This window comes from Agelaius phoeniceus, chromosome 3 (assembly GCF_051311805.1).
Source record: "Agelaius phoeniceus isolate bAgePho1 chromosome 3, bAgePho1.hap1, whole genome shotgun sequence".
NCBI lineage: Eukaryota > Metazoa > Chordata > Aves > Passeriformes > Icteridae > Agelaius > Agelaius phoeniceus.
In genome coordinates, this window is record NC_135267.1 from 15,215,682 (window position 1) to 15,235,774 (window position 20,093).

The 20,093-nt window shown below is 35.8% G+C and overlaps 1 protein-coding gene across 1 annotated transcript in view; it reads left to right on the plus strand.

Annotated features, from left to right (window-relative positions):
- Positions 1 to 19,821, plus strand: part of PRIM2 (DNA primase subunit 2) — an 89,879-nt gene extending 70,058 nt beyond the window's left edge. Inside the window, exons 10-13 of the mRNA XM_054630542.2 lie at positions 8,656 to 8,782; positions 9,625 to 9,707; positions 15,377 to 15,445; positions 18,897 to 19,821. Of these exons, the coding sequence (XP_054486517.2) occupies positions 8,656 to 8,782; positions 9,625 to 9,707; positions 15,377 to 15,445; positions 18,897 to 19,124 (507 nt within the window). The 3' untranslated portion in view covers positions 19,125 to 19,821. The remainder of the gene's footprint in view (positions 1 to 8,655; positions 8,783 to 9,624; positions 9,708 to 15,376; positions 15,446 to 18,896) is intronic.
- Positions 19,822 to 20,093: the final 272 nt, after the last annotated feature.

The following is a 20,093-nucleotide window of genomic DNA, read 5'->3' on the forward strand; positions in this document are numbered from 1 at the left end:
ATTTTTTTAAATCTTGATACTCTTTGTTGAAACAATGCTTTAAAATAATTTTATCAAAAATTCAGATATCCTGGAATTGTATAAACTGTTTACAAAAACAAAACCCAGGATTCTGAATACTTTTTTTGATAATGTCCATGTAATTGCTGTAACATCATATAGCTGTCATATTCAGTCTATACTCAGCCAATAAATCATGGCTGTGTTTCATATTCAATCATTCCAGAAAAGCAGCATATTGTATCAAATGTGCACTCTGCTGATATATCACAATAGGCACAATGTAAATAAAAATGTACTTCTGCTTTCAGAATTGATTTAACATTCTGCCTCATGTCTTTGAAATCTCTTGGATCTCATGAATAAAGACAGAACAGCTCTTCATACATTATTTGTTCTGTGTGCCATTTATGTTTTGGAAATTTAATATATTAAGATTTAGGAAAGGGAAATGATGATAGGGCTCAAGTATTTAAACATTATTGTTGCTACTAGTGTTGCTACAAAGTGTTACTACTTCTTGAAAGAAGGTTGGATTCTAATTTTGTATGAAATGTACAATGCTTTTTACTTGTGAAACTCAATTCCATAGGGTAGGCTTTTACATCTCCTTGCATTCCCTCTTAAGTCCACTTACAAAGAAGAAAAACAAAATGTCCTTCAATATGGGGTTTTTTGTGGAGTTTTTGGGGTTTTGTTTTTTTTTTTTTTTGTTTGTTCATTTGTTTTCTGTTTCCCTGTTTTTCTTTTGGTCACCTGCTATACATGTAGGAGTGGAAACGTGGTCTTTATGGCAAATGTTGCTGTTTAAATTCCAATTTATTTAGTTTTTTTTTTTTCCATGTACTTAATGGTTTTGAATTTGGATCAAGAGAACTGGGGCAATAATAGTGAATTCTGACAAACTTTTTTAAAAAAAATCAATTACAATAGTTGGGCTTCTTCTTGTACTTTGTTACCACAGTTATTTCCCTGTTTTTAGAAGTTTACAGCAGGCACTGAAAATGAGATGTGTATTACTTCTTCTGAAACAGTTCAGAGCAGTCTGGTAGTGGAACTTCTTTATTCTTCTGTTCCCATTTTCTCTGCAGTCAAGTAATCTTTTAGTCAGAAAAAAACTAAAAGGATAGGAAAATAGTCTTGTGTATTTTTGAAACAAGCTTTCTTTTGTTGAGAGCAGAAAGGCTCTTGTAATTGCGGTTTAGAGTTGAAATATGTCTTGATTATAGTGCACTTTGCATAAGATAAAATATCAAATGCTCTTTGTATGTAAGCAGTTCTCTTTATTATGACAACAAGGGCTGATACCTGGTTTTCTGCACTTCTGTTTGATCATTATCTTAAAATGTGATTTTGTCTTTTATTGTCTTGTTAATGAATAAAAAAATCTGGTTTTACAGCAGAGGTTTTAGAGAGAGAATGCCAGTGATCTTGAGCCAAACTGTGCTGTTAGGAGAGCACCAATATCTGGTTTACTCTATGTTCAAGAGGGTTAATAAACATCAACTATCCATGTACTGTTTTGTGTTTCATTGCCTTGCTTTTGTCATTCTTTTATGACTCTCTCAAAAAAGCTAAGTGTATATGTTTCTAGAGTAGACATAAGGAGCATACTTACAAGCCTGAGGAAATTTATTCATTACTCAGTCTCTTTGTAATTTTATTTTAAGAATTATTTGATTTTTTTTCCCAATCATCAATTAATCTAGAAAATAAATCAATTTTTTTAAATTTGCACTTATATTGAGGATTTGCTGACATCTTGAAACATGTGATAGGGACTTAATATCCTTTTGTTCTGTCACTGATCCAAAAGGTTTAACCATGTCTCAGTAAAAGCCAGGGGTTTTTGTCACTGTTGTATCAAATTTTGATAACTGTGTCACTTTGGTTGAAGGGATTGTTTTCAGTTTTTCAGTCACTGAATCTCTTTGAGTGATGCTGCCATGTTTGAAAGTCTGAGGATTAGGGTAAAATTCAAATAAAATTGTAGAACATCATATGAGAGCATTCTTGTTTAGGGAATTGATAGGGCTTGAACTAGCAGTAGGAAATAAGTTTTTGGACTTTGGGTCCCTGGCCAGTCTTCATCACTCTTCTATGTAAATCTGTAACACACATGTAGTGCTGTGGTATACATGTAAGTATGGATTTCTCTCAGTTTTGATACAGACATACTAAATTTCTTTTCTCCTAAGTATACATTCTCTTTACACTTGGATTATAAACTGCCATTATGACCAATCGAAATCTAGCCTATACAGTCAATAGTGTCTAGAGAATGATTTATTTAATGAGCCTCCAGAGCAAATGGAATTGCTCCCCAGACTCCTCTGATTGCATTGACCACCATTGATGATAATGAGAGATGTCTGGATTCAGATGTTTGGAGTGGAATCTTATTTCTGCAGATGCAGTTAGTTACTATTCTACTTCTGTTGAACTTTCTTAGTTAATAAAAATAGAGAGAGGAACCCCTCCCTCTATCCCCACCCCCCCAACAAAGCACAAGTGATACACAGTAAATGTGCTCACCATGTGCTGAGCAATGCCCCCCCAGTCCCTAAGCAGTGACCAGCAGCACCCACACAGCTTAGAGCAGTTCATGTACTGAGCATGATTTCTGTGGGCTGGAACATCCCTTAGCTAACTTCAGGTCTCGTGCACCTCCTCACTGGCAGAGCATGGCAAACTGAGGAGTCCTTGTCTAACAGCATCTTTCTCATACTAAATCCAGAACATAGCACTGTACCAGCTACTGGAAAGAAAATTACTTTATCCCAACTGAAACCATCAGAATAATTTAGATACAGAAAGAAATATTGCAATGTTTTGAAGTAGCTAATAAACTCTTTTGTAGGTGACCAAGCATGTGCCTAAGAAAAATTAAATTGTTATAGAGAAGGCTTTAAGATGTGCTGTGCTCATAATTTGATGCAGTGTCCTGAGGCAGAAGACAGCCTGCTGTGGTTTATGTTTTCCATTTCATAGTCTTGGTGCATGTAAATGTGTGAAAAAATTGTGTACATAAATTGTGTATTTAGCTAAATTATATGAAGGCAAGCTTAGACTGCTGAAATTAAAATCCTGTGGTATCAGATTTTAGTTAGTTCATCAGCCCCACACTTTGTGCTCATATGGGTAGTTAGTATACAAGGTGTTTGACTGATATAAAAAATTTCTGATTTCTTATAGTAGATAAAACCATCTCCAGTGCTAAGTGGTTCTTGCCTCATGAGGGGAAAAGGTTTTTTATACTGCTGTGGATTGGTCTGTGCTGACTGCTACACAATGTAATCGTTTTCCAGCTCAGCTTTAGGTGATGTCTCTGATCTGTACCTTTGAGGTAGAAATTGGGCTACAGGGTGGTAATTGAGGACAAATTTATGTTGTTGGCAGATAGAGAAGCATTTATTTGTGCTCCTAAATACAACTGTGCTTGCAAAAAGATAATCTTAAGTTGAGGTTATTTTAAGAATGAGCTTAAAAAAAGTTGCTTGGATAAAGATATGCCAACTAAGCATTGTCAACAGTAATGATTTGAATGACTGCCTGGGAAATGAATGAAAAAGAAAACCAATTATTTCAGCTGATATATGACTGTGTGTGATAAATTTATGAATCTGAAGCTGTTATCTACAGAGGCTCAACAATTTTTGACAGGAAATTACCCAGTGACTGTTTAAAAAAAAAGATGTCAAGCCATTACTTCCTTGAATTTTGCAGACTTGGAACTAATCAGGTGGTCAGTCAAGAAGCTAGAAAAAGTTAGTGCACCATTTTGCTTAGTTAATAGACTTTAAATAAATAAATTTCCCAGTACTGTAAGGAATAGGTGCATTAAATCTTACAGGAATATGAAACATGAAAGTTTTGTGGAAGTGTGAACCTGAGCATACAGGGCTTGCAAGACCTTTCAGCAAATTATTTTCCATCCTGATATGCATGCTGTATATCAGATTTGATAACAAATTTAATGAGACACCTAGTTATATAGATACTAATATATATATATAATATATATGGATACTAATATATAGATACTAATCTGCAAATATGGCAAGTGATAAAAGGAAGGTCGCTGTCAGTGCTACATGATGCCCATTGTTCAGTGACTGGGGAATGTCATTTCTGGTAGCTTTGAAAGTGTATTCTGTTATATCAAACTGATAATTATGGGGCAGACATGACCCCTGCTTTCCTGCTCTGTCTGTTGAAAACTTTCCTTCAAGGAAGAGCATACACCTGCCAAATGGTCCTTTTGAGGTCCATCCTCATTCCATATCTAAAGATTCTTTGTGTGTTTATGTGATCAGAACTTGTTGAAAAAAGCTTTTCCTATCTGGAACTTCCTGTCTCAAATGTGGGAATCTGGTATTAGGCTATACCAGTTGCAAATTTATAGCTTTTAGATGTCTGTATCTATATTATCCCTTTTTATTTCTACTATAATTTATAACTTTATATCTTCTAGTGAAGGCTATCTAGTACAGTACATGTGTCTTAACTAATATTTATTAGACAAATTAATCTGCATTACCCAGATACTGATGTGAATGTACCACATAAAAGCAAAAGATAAGTTCCTTGCTATGGTACACTTACCTATACCAAGTGAACTGTCTCCTAAGCCTCTTTGGTTCTGGCTTTGGACTCCTGGTTTTGTCCCACTTACCATTACCCAGAGTTTTGTTTCTCATGGGGAGAAGTTGTCTAAGAAAGCCTCAGTGTCACCAGGATACCCAGTATCAGCATTAGCACATTCAGTACAATGCAATGGACATGTCAGTTCATTACAGCAGACACTGGTGCATAAAACCTCAGAAATACCCACCCACTTGTCTGCTCTGAAGTGACATCACCTGCATCCTGCAGCCATGCCTAAAAGAGAGGTCCCTAAAAAACTATATCTTTAGTGATCAAGTTAAAGTTTAGGAAGCTGACTTGCAGGTTTTTTTAAAACAAAAAATCACCCTGCTGCTAATGCCTAGACTTGCACATTCCAAGATCCAAGTCACAATTTTTGGTGGGGCTGCCTTTGCTTCAGCTTCTTGGCCTCAGTGTGAATCAGTTCATTGCTTAAACGAGATACATTTCTTGATATCTTTCTCCCTTGCCAAAGCCATGGCCCGTTCACCTCACACATAAATTATAAATGTGTTGCAGATTTTAGAAAGCTCAGAGAGCTAAATAGAGGCAAAGTAAGTGAGATAGTCCTGATGTGGGCCATACACTTAAGAAAGTTGGAGAGAATCCTTGCTTTCAAGTGTGACCAGCAGTAGGTCATCTCAATAGTGTAATGATGTTGCTTCAGTATTACTGTTTCATAGTAACTTTGGCAATTTCTGTCGATATTTAGCACAACTGTGGTGGAATGTGTAGAACATACCCAGCTTTTCTGTGAATAATTTTTTGTTTTGTGGAAACTGTCACACAGAGTACAAGGGAAACGCACTTGCTCCTGCAGCATCATTACTGTTGAGAAAGTTCATATCAGGGTTCAATAAGACCCCCAAAAGTTCTTACAAAAATATTTGGTGATTTTTCAAATCACTTAATTTGAGTCTGACCTTTTACAGGTTATTACCATAATGCTCTTTTAATAGATTGCAGTTAGAATGGATGGTAATAGTAGTTTTGCGGGTTGTGTTTTTCTAAAATAGTTTAAAACTAAGAAATGAGAATGATCCTGCAAGCATCTACCTGCTGTATATGAGCTGTCTATAATTTGTTTTGTTCAAGGAACTTTGACTGAACCACTTCAATTTGGAGCCTTAGAATAAATAGGAAGGAGCAGATCCCTCTGCTTTCTTGTTTTTGCAGATTTCAAACATGTCTAATTTTGCCTCGGTGCTTTTTCTAGCAAAACAGGTTGCTCCTTGTGGGTTTTTTTTTTTTTTTCTTCATGAACATTCTAGAGTAATGGTATTAGGAAAGAATGAGGCTGACCATGGAGTTCACTCCCCAGTGTACAAGAAGGCTGTTCTGCAGGATAGTTTTCTGTAATGAAGTGCCCCAACTCATGGCTTCTTCCCACTGAGAATGACCACACAGCCTGTCAGATGGCCCTGCTAAAATCCTGCTTCGTTGATCAATGATAAGAAAAGCTGAATCACAGGGATGAGAGAGCTCTCAGTGATGTGTGCAACTGCACATGTGCCAACTTGCACCACATAGCTGTGTTGTTCCCTGCCATCTGCCACTGCAAAAAGAGAGAACCAAACTGGATTACCATAAAGCAGCAAGAAAATATCCAACCTGTCCCAAGGCTGTGTTGTGTTATTATGTAGCTGTTGTTTCTATTTACAGCAAGAGCTGCTTCTCAGCATAAAGTAATGAGTTAGGTACTAAAAGTAATTTCTGTGGGCATTAAGGCAAGTGATGTGAAAAGTACAGCTCAAGATTTTAGTATACAGAGCTGTTAAAGAAGGGTGTTAATTTTCTAGGAAACTAAGCAGTACATCCTGAAGCATTCATTTCCCAAGCTTTACCCTTGGGAAAAAAAATTTAGTCTAACATAATTGCTTGCTCAAATATCCTTTTTTAAGAAGATGAAATGTGCTTTAATTCATCTTTTGTAAAGGAGGAAATATTCCAGAGCTTCTGGGTAGAAGAACAGGTGGCTACAGGATCACAGATTCCATCTTCACTTCAACATGTTCATGCAGAGATTGGAAATCAAAATGCAGACATCTTTGTATTTGGTCTTTGCTGTTTTACAGAAGTAACCAGAGCATTTGCAGCTCCAACAGGAGCAGCAGCAGGACTTGGCCAGCCCCTGCTGGTGTCCTGTGAAGGGGTGGGGAGCTGTTCCCTGGCCCTTCCAAGTGAGAGCACACACCCAGGGAATTCTTTCTAATGATGAGTTGGTGACCCCGACTCTGTTGCTGGAAAAAGTGGTGTTCATTTGCTATTAAACCATCCAGTTCTTTTATCTCCTGAGCAAAAAGGTTCACTAGATAGGAAGGAGTATTCCCACCTGCTTGATCCTGCCTCTGGCTATGCTGGAAAACAAAATGCTATTTTCTCTCTTTTCTTCCCCTTCCTGCTTTTTAAAAAGTCTTTTGAAGTTGAGTAAAGTCACTTTGTCAAATTCACAGTATAGATTAATTAGTCAATATTTGTTCAGAGCTTTGGATGTCTTAAGCCTTATTAGGGATGAGTGCTGAATTTTAGTCTTCTTGTATTGACTTGATTATGAGCAGCATCTTGATGGAAAAGTTTCTTTTTTACTCTTTGAGTCGGGTGCAATTTAGGATTTTATTCTCAAAATTTGTGTATATTTTTATACACCTTTTTATGTATATTTGCATATTATGTTATAGAGTTTTAAGTAACTATATTTTCAAAATCATTGGAGTGTTTTACATAAAAAAAATACATTTATGTTTCTATTTTGGTTTTGTCATCTTTAGGCCAGTCAAGAGATTTCATAGGTATATGAATATTCTGAAGTACTCTTTGGACATCCACAGGCCAAATAGGGATCTACTTTTATCAGTAGAAATGAGAATATCCTTGCAGTAGTAGTGTTAGCAGTGGTATGTTTGAATGATTTTTCTCAGTATATTACACTGTCTTCTATCAGTAAAATACTGGAGTTAGAGTAAAAAATTAATTTAAAATGGTTTTTGAGAAGAAAACTTAAATTCTTATAGGTATTGTCTATATTTAGATGGAGAATTTGAGTTTAATGCTATAATTTTGAATTGAGCAAAAGCAGAGTTGTTCCTTTTATGTATTGTCATAGTTCCTTTTTGAGGCAAAGAGAGACTGAAGAGATGTAATTGTGAATATGATGCTTCATTATTTTATCATATTTGTGGTTTTTAGAACTTGAAGTATGTTATTTGAACAAACATTCCTTTATGTCTTACAGTAGCTAATGCAATTAAATGGAATCTGTATATTAAGTAATCTAATTCCTCTACAGATTTTATGTCCCTATTACCACGTAAAAAATGACACGAGCTCATGTAATTGAATGGTTTCCACAGGACTTATCTAAAATGATATATTGATAGCTTTGTGCTCAGCTGTAAAGATAAATGTTAGATGGCATCTGTATACTTTGGGAGATTTCATTTTTTTGGAGGAGTTGGTAGTCTATTGGCAGACATAAGAGAAAATCTTTTTTATACAAGCAAAGTATACTTCATTTTAGAATCTGAAGAATTGAACTTCAGTGCTAAAGCAAAGTCTAGTGCAACATTATACTTTGGGAGAACAAGAACATGAACCTGAGTAAAGAAATCTGAATTTCTATTTGTTTTTTTTCCCTGATCAGGCAATCAATTGATGGACATTTGTGAAATGTTTTAAATTACCATGTTGTCTCCATTTACTAATACTGTGGGGTCCAAAATTTTGATCCTTTTATCATCTTATCTTTAAAGCCATTACAGAATCAGCTGAAAAGGCCTTAAATCAATGAAGTTACACACTTCTCTTGAGTTGTGTCTGTAAAGCACATTTATGTACAAATGTGAGTTTGTGTAATGTAAAACTCAAAGCTTGCAGCAAGCAACTAGGTTTTTATTTTCTTCAGTTTGAGTATGTTTGGAAAAATGATTTTGTTATTCAATATTTCTATTTGCAGAGAAGGTAGAATTCCTGACCCAATATATAAGAATTTATTCTTCTGTTTTTATTCAGTTTGACAAAGGATATGCTTACAGCATTCGCCACAACTATGGGAAAGAAGGAAAGAGGACCGATTATACCCCATACAGCTGCATGAAGATTATCATGTCCAATCCACCAAGCCAAGGGGATTATCATGGTGAGTTCCTTAAGGGGAAAAACCCCAAGCATTTACAAACAGCAGAATCTCTTGGCTAGAGAAGTTACTCCTTCCTGTGGTCTCTTAAATTGTGTATTCAGTTTCCAGACCATAGTGGTATTGAACTATTCTCTTTAGATCAAACTTGATAACTGCTGTTTTTACAAACATTGTGTCATGCAGCTTAAGGAGACTTTAAATGTGCAGATACTTTAAGAAATGACCAATTAGAGGTGTTCTGAGATATGAATTCAATCGTACAGGAAGTCTGAAGTTTGCTAGGGTATTTTAAAAACTCCTACAACTGTATGATTAGACATGGGAAACCTACACTTGCTTCACTGTTGTTATGCTAATACCTAAGTCATTCATTCAGGTGTGTCTCAAAACTCACTATAGGACAAAAAAAAATTCACTTAGGTGGTGGAACTTTAAGTTACTTATAAGGTGATATTTTTACAACGGACTATGCTTTTAAAGACCAGTTGACCCTCATTACTTTTATTTTCTTGGGTTTTTTCCACAGCTATTAAATGTACCAACACTGTCATTGTTAGTAAGGAACTAATTTAAACTCTTTTCCTGTCAGTGAATAAGAATTGTGGCCTCTTTATGGTGGGATATTTTATGTGACTCTTGAGCCTGTGGTGCCCTGATAACTCTGCAGTAAAGTAATTATTTAAAGAAAAAAATAAAGGCAATTGTACACATGGGTAATTAACTTTCCTGTTAATAAGCTGTTAGACAATTAGGAACAGCGTAGCTGGTCTCTTGAGTGCCTTACTGCGCTAACTCCTGAGTAAACAGCCTTGTTTGTGAGCTTGCTTATTTTTTACTGTCAGGGTGCCCATTCCGCCACAGCGATCCCGAGCTGCTGAAGCAAAAGCTGCAGTCATACAAGATCCCTCCCAGTGGAATAGCTCAGGTAAGGCATGTGACACTTTCATTAATAAGGCACTGCTTTTCAGTTTTACTTTCTATTTGAGTAGGAATGCCATATCCAATTTGTCACTGGGTATTGTGAAATATTTCTTCTTATAAAGGTTTTATACCAGAATTTTGACTTTCTGGCTGCAATGCTCCCACTGATGTGATGATTACTGTCACTACCTTTTATTGTTTAATATTGTGAGGAGGTTTATGCCAATAGTGGATATAATCCAGAATTTTTTTATACTTTGTTTTACTGCACTGTGATTAGAAAAGAAGTTTAAATGTATATGGCAGTTTTTTAGAGAATTTATTTTTATTCTTGCAGTGACTTGTGGACTACTATGTAGTCAGTACACAAATGTAATTCTTTTCTATAATAAATTTCTAAAACCCATACATTCCTCATTATCAGTTCTGCTGACTTCCTTTGAACAACAAAAGCACATAAAACACATAATGAAATTAAGCAGAAATTTTTATCAGCTTTTAAAAAATGTAAATCTAAATTGAAAAATCTATCTTATATAGCAAAAACCAATGTAGGAATTGGAACTTTGAGATGTGTCCTGAAAAACTGTGTCTCCCACTGCATTCTCTAGCAAGATCTTAAGGCAGTAAGAGTATGTCATCATTTTCATTGAAAGAAGAGGTACTGGTGAGATTTAAGCTGAGACCAAACAGTTCTGTATATTAACTGGCTGGAACCTGCTTTAGATCCTTAGGAAAAACCTGCTTACAGTTGTATCTAGTTCATATGGAATGTCACCATTGTTTGTCAGGCATCAACAGACTGTTGTACAAGATGGAAAAGAATGTGGGAGTTCCACTTAAAGCAGTCTCCCTTGGAAGGACTAATTAAGATACAAATTAAAAGAGAGTAGTTTTAAAGAGCTTATTGTTCACTATAGTAATTCTTGACAAATTCCTGAAATACTCATACTTCTTCATAGGAGTATTTTTTCCTTTTTCTCTTTTTTCCCTGTTTTCTTCTGGTTCATATCAATAAGCATCTAAATATCTGACAGGCCCTAGAGATACTTTCTTTTGGCTTTTTCCTTATATATATATATAAAGAATTTATGCTGGTCTAGGATTTTTTATCCTGATAATCATTGGAAAGATTGATGAGGATTTACTGGCTTAGATGCCTTGCTGTATGTGTGGGTGGGATTTAGTAGAGGTTATTTCTTCAGTGAATTTGCACAGTAGGACAGTATCTTCATATTTAATGTAGTTCCTTATTTAATGTGAATTGTGATTTTATTTTTGTGTGTGTATGTGTTTAGGGTTTTTTGTTTGGTTTTTTCTTGTAAAGTAGAATTTGAATTCACTAACAGTCTTATATTTTTTTATCAAAAGTGACTAAGAAAAATTCTCTCCATCAACATCTTCTCTGCCCAGAAATGAATGTTGTCCTGTCCATGACTTTTGTGGTGTTTAAGTGCAATTAGGGTAAAGGGCTCTTCAGTGTCCACTCCTAGTGTTAAACAAAAAAACCCACAAAATTATACACCCTCCATGCAAAGCCTAATAAAATAACATAAACTGAAATGTTGGCTGTGCCTGGCTTCTGAGAAATTAATCTTTTACATCAGACAGTCTTTGAGATATCGAGTAGAAGAGGAGATAGAAAAATAGTTGCCATCAGTCTCCAAGTTGTCATTATTGCTGCCCCTCCTTTTGCTCCATTTTCATGGTCCAGTAATGTTTGTGTGACTAAGAACAGGTCAGGATCCTTCAGTCCAGACAGGGCTTTTAGGAGTCTTCTCTAATGTTGATGATGGTTGCTGAGTATCAGAAATGTTTTTTTTCCTTTAGCTCTGTGAATAGATATTAGGAGTGAGTGGTTTACCAATCTTTCAATGGTCTCATGTAGCTAGACTGGCATTCACTCAAACCATACCCTCTGACTCTTAGGCTTTCTGTTAACTCCAGGTCCAATGACAGCTCCCTTACAAACTGGTAGATACCTATTTTTAATTAATGGTTTGGAGCTTGACCTTTCAGCTATATATTTCAATAAAAAATATGTTTTTTCTGGGGCTCAGGACCTCTTATGCTCATTTCTTGCTCTGTTCCAAAATTCCAGGAACGATGCAACATTTTTCAAACATCTATTTTGAATTTAGCTATGCACTAGTGAATTGTCCCCCACTGGGATTTTCATCTTTTGGTTAGAGTACTCTGTGTCTTCCCTCCAAACCCACAAACAAGGCCCTTCCTTGTCTTTGAGGCTTGTTCCTCATGGGTACTATGTGAGCCACAATGGGGGCTAGTGTCTAGCCCTAATGGTTGTGGTTTTACCCAAGGTGCTCAGTTTTCTAGTGCTGTTCTCAGCCTTCTGTTTCTGGGGCTGTCCATACTCTTGACATGCACTCTTTCCTGTAAGGTTCATAAGAGTGTCTGAATTTTTCCAGTTCAGATAAAGCATTTGATTGCTGCATGGTAGGAACAAACCCCATCCTAAAGGGCTTTTTCACAAGACTGGGTGTGGAAAGGGAATGATACCATGATGTGATGATGGTAAAGAGCAAATACTGCCAGACCTCACATGACTTCAGTAGTCAGTCTGAGCATTAGACTGCTTTCATTGCATTCATTTTGTAGTGCTGTCAGTAATGAAAAAAGGGATCAAAGCATTTGAATATGTGAATCTCCTCACTATGAAGTATTTGGATCTGACCTGTTGTTCCAGTCTATATTTTCTGAGGCTGTATCTTGTCTAGGGTTGTATCTGCTGGAGAAATCATCTCAAAGTAATGCAGCAGATGACTTACAGGTCTTGTCTAGTTATCTAAGTGCTTGAAGCAGAGAGCTAATCCTGATGTCTATTCCAAGAACTGAATTATTTAACTTGTATTTTCACATTTTCCTTAAGTTAGTCTATATTTGTGATAGTAGCTTTTTTTTTTAATGCTTCTTAGAGAAGAAGCACTGGCTGAGCATCTGATGTGTGGATATGTAAGTGCATGGCATTTGAATTTATAGTGTATAATTTTTCATGTCTGTCTCTGGTATACTGCTAATTAGGTAAAAAAAAAGTCAAATCTGCAAAAAAAAACCCCACCATGAGACCACCACAGTGAAAAACACCTTAACTCTCTCCTTGTTGATCAAATATTTAAAAAGTTTTATGTTCTTGCTGTCCATAAAAATATTTTCCCTTGCAGCTAAAGATAGTTTCCAGGAAAAGTTAGAAATTATTCACACACAACTGAGTCTATGGTAGAAAAATTTTCATAAGTTAATTCTGCAATGTAAAAAAAACCCCAACCCAAACTCACTTTGAGTAAGTTGAAAATAACAGTGGATAATTATAGAGCCCCAACTGTCCTGCTCTGCAACATCTTTAATTTGAGTGCTGAGGATCTATAAAAGCAGGTGGCTGCATACATCTGCCGAACATCATCTCAGCCTCATTAGCAGTCAGTAGAGAAACATCAGAAAAGCAAGTTGCAGATGGCAGTGAAGAAAAAGGCACATAAGGACTAACAGGAAAAGTCCTTGAGTGTGTACCTTTGCTTACAAAATAAAGCAATGCAGTGTAAATGGCTTAATGTATGTAGAGGCAAAGGATTGCTGCTGTGAATGAAGCTTTGAGGTGAGGTCTGTTTCTGGGAAATACTAGGGAAAAACAGCTGCAAGCTTGCTTCCATTATGGCCAGAAATGTAGTAGAAAAGATAATATTTATTAGGGATGGTAAATCTGTTTTATTTTAAGAGTTTGTCTCATACGGAGGACTCCTTTCTAGCTGGGCTTCATTCTGTTGCAGTGTTTAACCTTTTTTGTTTCCTCTTAGCAACTTTTTTCCTGTTAAAGCAAGTTAATCTACTAAAGCTATTCTTCTTTAAATATGTTAAATGTGCCCCTTATTCCCCCTCCCTTCATATGTGCAGAAGGGGAACCTGGTCCTCCATGATGTGTACAGTTGAACTTATATATATATACTGATTTTTTTTATCTCTTAGAATTTACACCAATAATTAATGCATACCTGAGTTTGTTTGCTCAATTCAGGTTCTGAGATTTAAAATGTATTTGCACCTAAATTTAGAAAACTTTTTATTTATATCATTTTAGTACATTACATTTAATCTTGATTAAATAAGAAGAATTTTGGGAAAGTCATAAATATTTATGAACTAGATTGAATTAGTTGACTTACTTCAACTGGAAAATTCAGGTTAGACAGGTCTGAATGCTACAGAATATCATGAATGTTTCTTTTAACTAACCAAGAGACTAATAGGTCTTCTGGTAATTACTCCATATTAGGTGAAAAACACTTTAAAAAAGTATATACTTATAACATGGTCAGCATTTTCTTTAAAGTAGAGATGGCTCTTTTGTATGGCATAGATTATATTGTAAAGAACAAACAAGCAAATGTAAGGAAATATGAAATTGAGGTGTTAAGAATAGATGAGTTTTTTCCAATCCTTATCTACTAATTTTTCAGTCAATTTCGAGGAGAGAGGAGAAAAAATGGAAATATATTTATGTACACAGATAGTGGCAGATTTCAGACTTCATTGCCTAGCTGGCCTTGGCCTTTGTGTTTTACAGAAGGCTTAGCAGGAGGTGGCAAGAGGAATAGAAATGTAATCAGTTGGGCTATTACAGAGAAATAATGGGGCTAAGTACTTTCCTGGCAGTGTGTTGCTGTTTTTATCCATTCAGCAAATGTAATTTATTTATATATCTGTCAATAAATACAAGGCACCATTGGATAATGAGTACAGCAGGGATTTAAGCTGTATATTGCTGTGTTTGACACAAAGGTCAACCTTGGGAAATGGCTTGAAATTAACATTTCTTGAAAACTATTTTTTCTTCCACTGAGGCTATCTCTTAATTCCAGCAATTTTCTCTGTTTGATAAGCAGAGAGAGCATACATTTTGATTATATAAAGGAGGGAGGAGGTAATGAAACTTTAAAATATTTCAACCAGCATTGCATTCTGGTGATAAGAAATGGGACTTCATGCAGCACAGAAGAGATTACCTGAAGTAGAATTGGAAAGTAAATTGTATTTACAAAAGATGGCATGATTTTCTTAATACATGTTCAAAACAGCCTATTCACTCACATATTCTGCTGAGCTTGACTAGAAATAGCTTCATTTCTAAAAGGACAAATCTGATTGAAGGTAAAAGCATTCCCCTCTCACAGATACTTGTCTAAAGGATTTGCATTAAATTTTCTTGATGGGAGCACAGTAGTATTTTGCTGTGCATCTGCATGAACTGGTAATGTGGAAAATAAAAATACAAATCATGTCCTTGATTGCTTCATGCTTCAACCACTTGAATTGCTAGATTTATGTCTGCAATTATAGAAGAGATGTTGCAATATGATAGTTTGACAATAACTGTCACAATGATATTACCAAAATATAGATTCAACTTATTCTTGAAGTTAAGAGTATTGAAATTACATTTTAAGGGTCGGGCGTACCTTCCTGTGGTTTTATCTTGTTTTTAACATAGCCAGGGCATTTTTAAAATGTTGTCAGTTATTTGTAGGATTCTCAGGTGTTGTGTGCTGCAGGGGTCCATGAGCTGTTGTACCAGGCTGTCCTGGAGCACCCTGTTGCTGCAGGTCTCAGTAAGTTGAGCGTGTGCTGCTTGTGAGTGTGTCTCGTGTCTCTGCCCTGCAGGTGCTGGAGCTGGTGAAGGGCATGCATTACCAGCTGGCCTGTCAGAAGTACTTCGAGCTGACCCATGATGTGAGTAGCTACTACTCTTTGTTCACCCACTTAGTCTTGAGGAAGGCCTTGGAATTCATGAATGAAGCCCAGAGACTGTTTTCAGTTTGCCCATGCATCATTAGCTGTTTTGCCTTGTTAGTTTTCTTTTCGTTAATTTCAAATATTCCTTTGTAATTTTCTGCATTTATATATTGATGTTATTAATACCCTCAGTATTACAAGATGTTGTAAAATAACATGCTGTCTTTCTGAAAAAGTCAATATGGTTGAATCTTATCTATTTTGAGTCATTTAGCTTTTTCAAGATCCTGCTTTTAATCAGATTTGTAGGCTTTCATACATTGAGCAAGTTTGATGTGTTTAGATAAAGCAAATAAAAACCTTAAAAAAATAAAGGGAAAGTATCTAAAACCTCTTAATGAAATCTCCCAGCATTTTCATGGTACCTTTTGTTAATTTTTATTTGGTATTTTTTCACATTTGTAGTCATGTATGATTATTTTTTAAATCAAGATGGGCATTCTCAGAGCTTTCCCATTTGCTTAATTGTGAGCAAAGCTATCTGAAAATTTTCTCCAAAAATTTTTTAAGATAACAAATAGTCACACTCCATCTCCTGTGTGATTTCTTGATTCAAAGAACCAGCTTTTTTACTGGTTCAAGATTCCTTGTCATCAGAAAACCCCCAGTGAAGCACAGCTCTTCTTATAGCTTTGTTCTCTTCACAAACCAAAAATGGAAGCATCCCTTTCAAACAGCATATTAGGGAACTGCCTTACTAAGGATATGGATGAGGATTAGATGGCCCACCCAGAGGCATTTACCACTGACTTTTTTGTTCTTACTGATTTGCACAATTGATTTAAGTGGAACTGTTTGTCTTCACATATTTCCAGAAGTCATATGTATGAATGTATAGCAAAGGTGTAGCCTGAGCCTGTGTCCAGTGTTGTTTTGGCAGCTGTATTTTGAGAGGAACACTTTGTCTTATAGTCTTGGAAAATGTGAGAAAAAGTCTACTAATCTGGAAGGAAATTCAAAATAATATACAGTTTTAAATTTAGTTAATACTTGCTCTGTGTTAAGCTCATGTCAGTAGAAATAATATTTTTTCAAGATGACTGTGGACCCCAAGGTCAACATTCATCAAAAGATAAATCAGTACTATGCATTTTAGGAAAGCTATCTTTCCATTCTTCTATAGGAAATTCCAGAAAAGCATCATTTTTTATCAATTTTGTAGTAATATAAATATCTGTATTTGCTGCTTGCACTCAGAATCATCTTTCTGCTTTGCCCTTGATATTATTTCAGTAAGAGAAAGCAAAATACACACACACACTGTAGTTTGAATGGCACATGCTTATGATGGCATTTTTTTTACAGAATTTAGCTGCTTAACTTGTTACCAGCCTGCTTGGACTGATTTTTCTATTCTACAACTCTATGCTTTATTAATGGTTTGGTTTTTTTTTTTTTTTCCCTATGGAGAGGTAAAAGATGTTTCTCTGAAGCTGGTGACCTTGACTTGCAATCAAGCCTTTGCTTTCCTGTATATCACTAGCAGAGTTTTTCATTGAAGGAAAGTTCACAAGAATCAAGTAGCATAACTTTGATTGTTTCTTTGAGCAGGGGAACAATCTTAAGTAAAATTTTCATGGAAGTAATGGACTTGCTCACATGGAGAATTTTAATTTAAATTATCTAAAAATTTTACAAAGAAAGTGTTGGATATGTGTTGGGAAGAGCTGTTGGTGTTGCCTGCAATTCTTAAAAGTTATGGTGTATGTGGGTAAGATTGACTATGAATGACTCTGTAACAGAGACTTGTTAAAGATTTTATTTCTCTAAGTTCACAGGGTCAGCTTCAGTAGTCTAGTGCTTGGCACCAAGACTGTGCTAACACATGCAGCTGGACTAGAGTGAGAATGCTTGGAAATTGGAGCATGGATGAAAGCTGGCTGGATGAAACTCATCCAGATAAAACTAAGATCAAATTCAGTGATGACTTTGGTTTAAGTTTTTTGGATTCTTTTTTCATTATGCCTTTGAATACCAAATTAGAGTGCTAGGACTGTTACTTGTAAGATTTTTCGAGCAAGGTCACTGACTACAGTTGCTAATTCATGTCTGAATTAGATTTTGTTATCCATGTCACCATTTTCTAATGGAGCTAAGCTAGGCAGTGGTAATGCATTTAATCAGGCTTCCATTTAGAGCACACACTGATCCTCTGCTTTATGATTATTCACAAGCAGCTGAAATTTAAATTGATGGGGTTTGGCACATTAAATTAGCCACAGTATGTCCTCAGGAGACTCTGTTTGTGCAGAGTTGCTTATTATGCCTGAATTGGCCACTCCCTTCTGGGAAAAAAGGAATATAGTGAGAGCAGAAATTAACAGGTATATGACTCTTAGTCTTCCACAGTGTGTTGTACCCCATGTTTGGTAAGTCTTCCAATGTATTTTAAGAGCAGTGTTTTTTTTGAAATGTTCCTACAATTCACATGAACTGACAGGCAGATCAAAGGTGCAGGTTGCCTTGAATAGGAGGTGAAAGCACCTTTTAAAGTAAGCATTTCCAAATTCTGAGCCTCCCAAAAGAAATACAAAAGTTATAACTCTGCTTCTTGGTCATTACATAAAATAGCTTGCTTTTAAAGCTGAAAGCTTTCTTGATTTGAAATATTTGAAGAGCGTTAATTGAATGTTCATTTTTAAAATAATTCCAGAGTTGAAAGAATGCATCTGCTGAAGTAAAAAGTAGCAATACAAATCTGCTGCTAGTTCTCTGTATTCTTTGCACTGAAGACTAAATGTTCTGTGGTACTGGTTGTGCATTTAGTGCTCCATCAGGTGCTGATGGTGGCACTGATGGAGCAAGGATAAGTTTGATCTCTGGGGGTTCTGTCTTAGCTCACTCCCTTATAAATCTTGCATTTGTGCCTTCTTGGGAAACCAGGGAAAGACAAGAAGCTCCCCTTTTCCATTTGCAGTTTCACACTTATACTTAAGATCTAGATTTATACTGTGCAATTGCTGCAACTTCTAGCAGTATTTTTCACTTTCATTTGCACTCTAACCCTCTCTCACTCCCTCTTTTGGATGGTGAAAGTCCATTTTAAGGTGTAGGTTCAATAGTCCTACATCTCTAAAGAGATGCCATTTTACTTATGTGTTTTTAGATGCTTCGGGGTGTTATTTTTCTTTACTATACTAAAGACAGTGTGAAATAATGTTTGAATATGCCAAAGTTATTTTATTTCTGCAATGAAGGAAGAAAATTTCTGATGAAACTAGAGTTGTGTTATGCCTACATTTACTGAAACATAATTTACAAACCGATGCCTTTTTCTTCAACAAAATTGGAACTTAGTAAATTGTTAATTAATCTGTTCTTGAATATGAAAAATATGATTTTTAGAAATAAGTGTAATAACTTGGTGTTCCTTTCCTTTTATGTGCAGGTTGATGACATTGGGTTTTCTTTGAATCATCCTAATCAGTACTTCACAGAGAGTCAGAAGCTGTTAAATGGTGGTAGAGAACCGAAGAAGGAATTCAATAACTCAGGAAACTTTCAACAAAAAAATAATAGTCAGGAAAGCATAAATTCAAGTTCCACTCTCACTTCTTCAAATGACAAAGCTGATACTGAACTGGAAGGACTGGAAGCATACTTCACTGAAGACTAAGCAGCTGTGTTATTTGGGTTAGTTTTTCTTTCTTTTATTATTTCCCTTCTCTAGCTGGATTTGTCCCTGTACTGAGGAGTATGCACTTCACCACCTGGAAGACAGAAGCATTTAGTGCTTTGAGAAGGCTGGAAAAATGAAAGATATATATTGAAGCTGTAACTGCATCCAGTATTTATTCTTACTGCTTTAGGAAGCTGTTTTATAGGGTGTGTTTAAGGATGGGAAATGAAACTTTCTTCACAATTATTAGGTAATTTTTGTCTGATTTACCTTTTTTTTGGTTTTCTTCAAAAATTTCAATTATTTTTATCCCCTTTTGTGATCACTTTTCTATGTATCACCTTAATAAAAAAAAATTGCAAACCCAAAAGTTTTTTGTATTTTCTTTTTAGCTATACTGGGATGGTAATTAAGTAGGAGTTCTTATGATCAAAATTACCCTCTGGAGGAGTCTGTCTGTCTCTTCTTTATGAGAAGCTGAGGGAAATCAGCTTCCTAATTTGTACCTTGGCACTAAATTTAGAGAGCTGGTTTTGATACTTGGAAGAGAACATAATCAGACTTTAGACGCCTGTATGTAAGAAAGTAATAAAAAAAAGACACTCTACCAACTGACTCATTATGTAGAAGCTGAAAGCTTCTTAGCATATATTTCTGTGCAGCAGTCATGCTGATGTAGGAAGTAGTTTTCTTTCCATCCTCTTTCTTTCCAACCTCTAATCTCAAATGTACCCCAGTTCAGGTTGGAGTTGAGTATTTCAGAAGGAATGCTGGCCCAAAGCTTGTGAAGTGCAAGCATCCAAGACAATAAAACATCTCAAAGCCTTTCAGGATCTAATGATGAAGAGGATGTCACTGTTGGGTGTTCAGCAGAAGGAAGGCTGAGGAGCTCCCAAAGTGAGTGAGGCTTTAAGTGCTGCCCTGGCAAGGGGAGTGAATAACAGGAGCTGCCACCACTGTCACAGC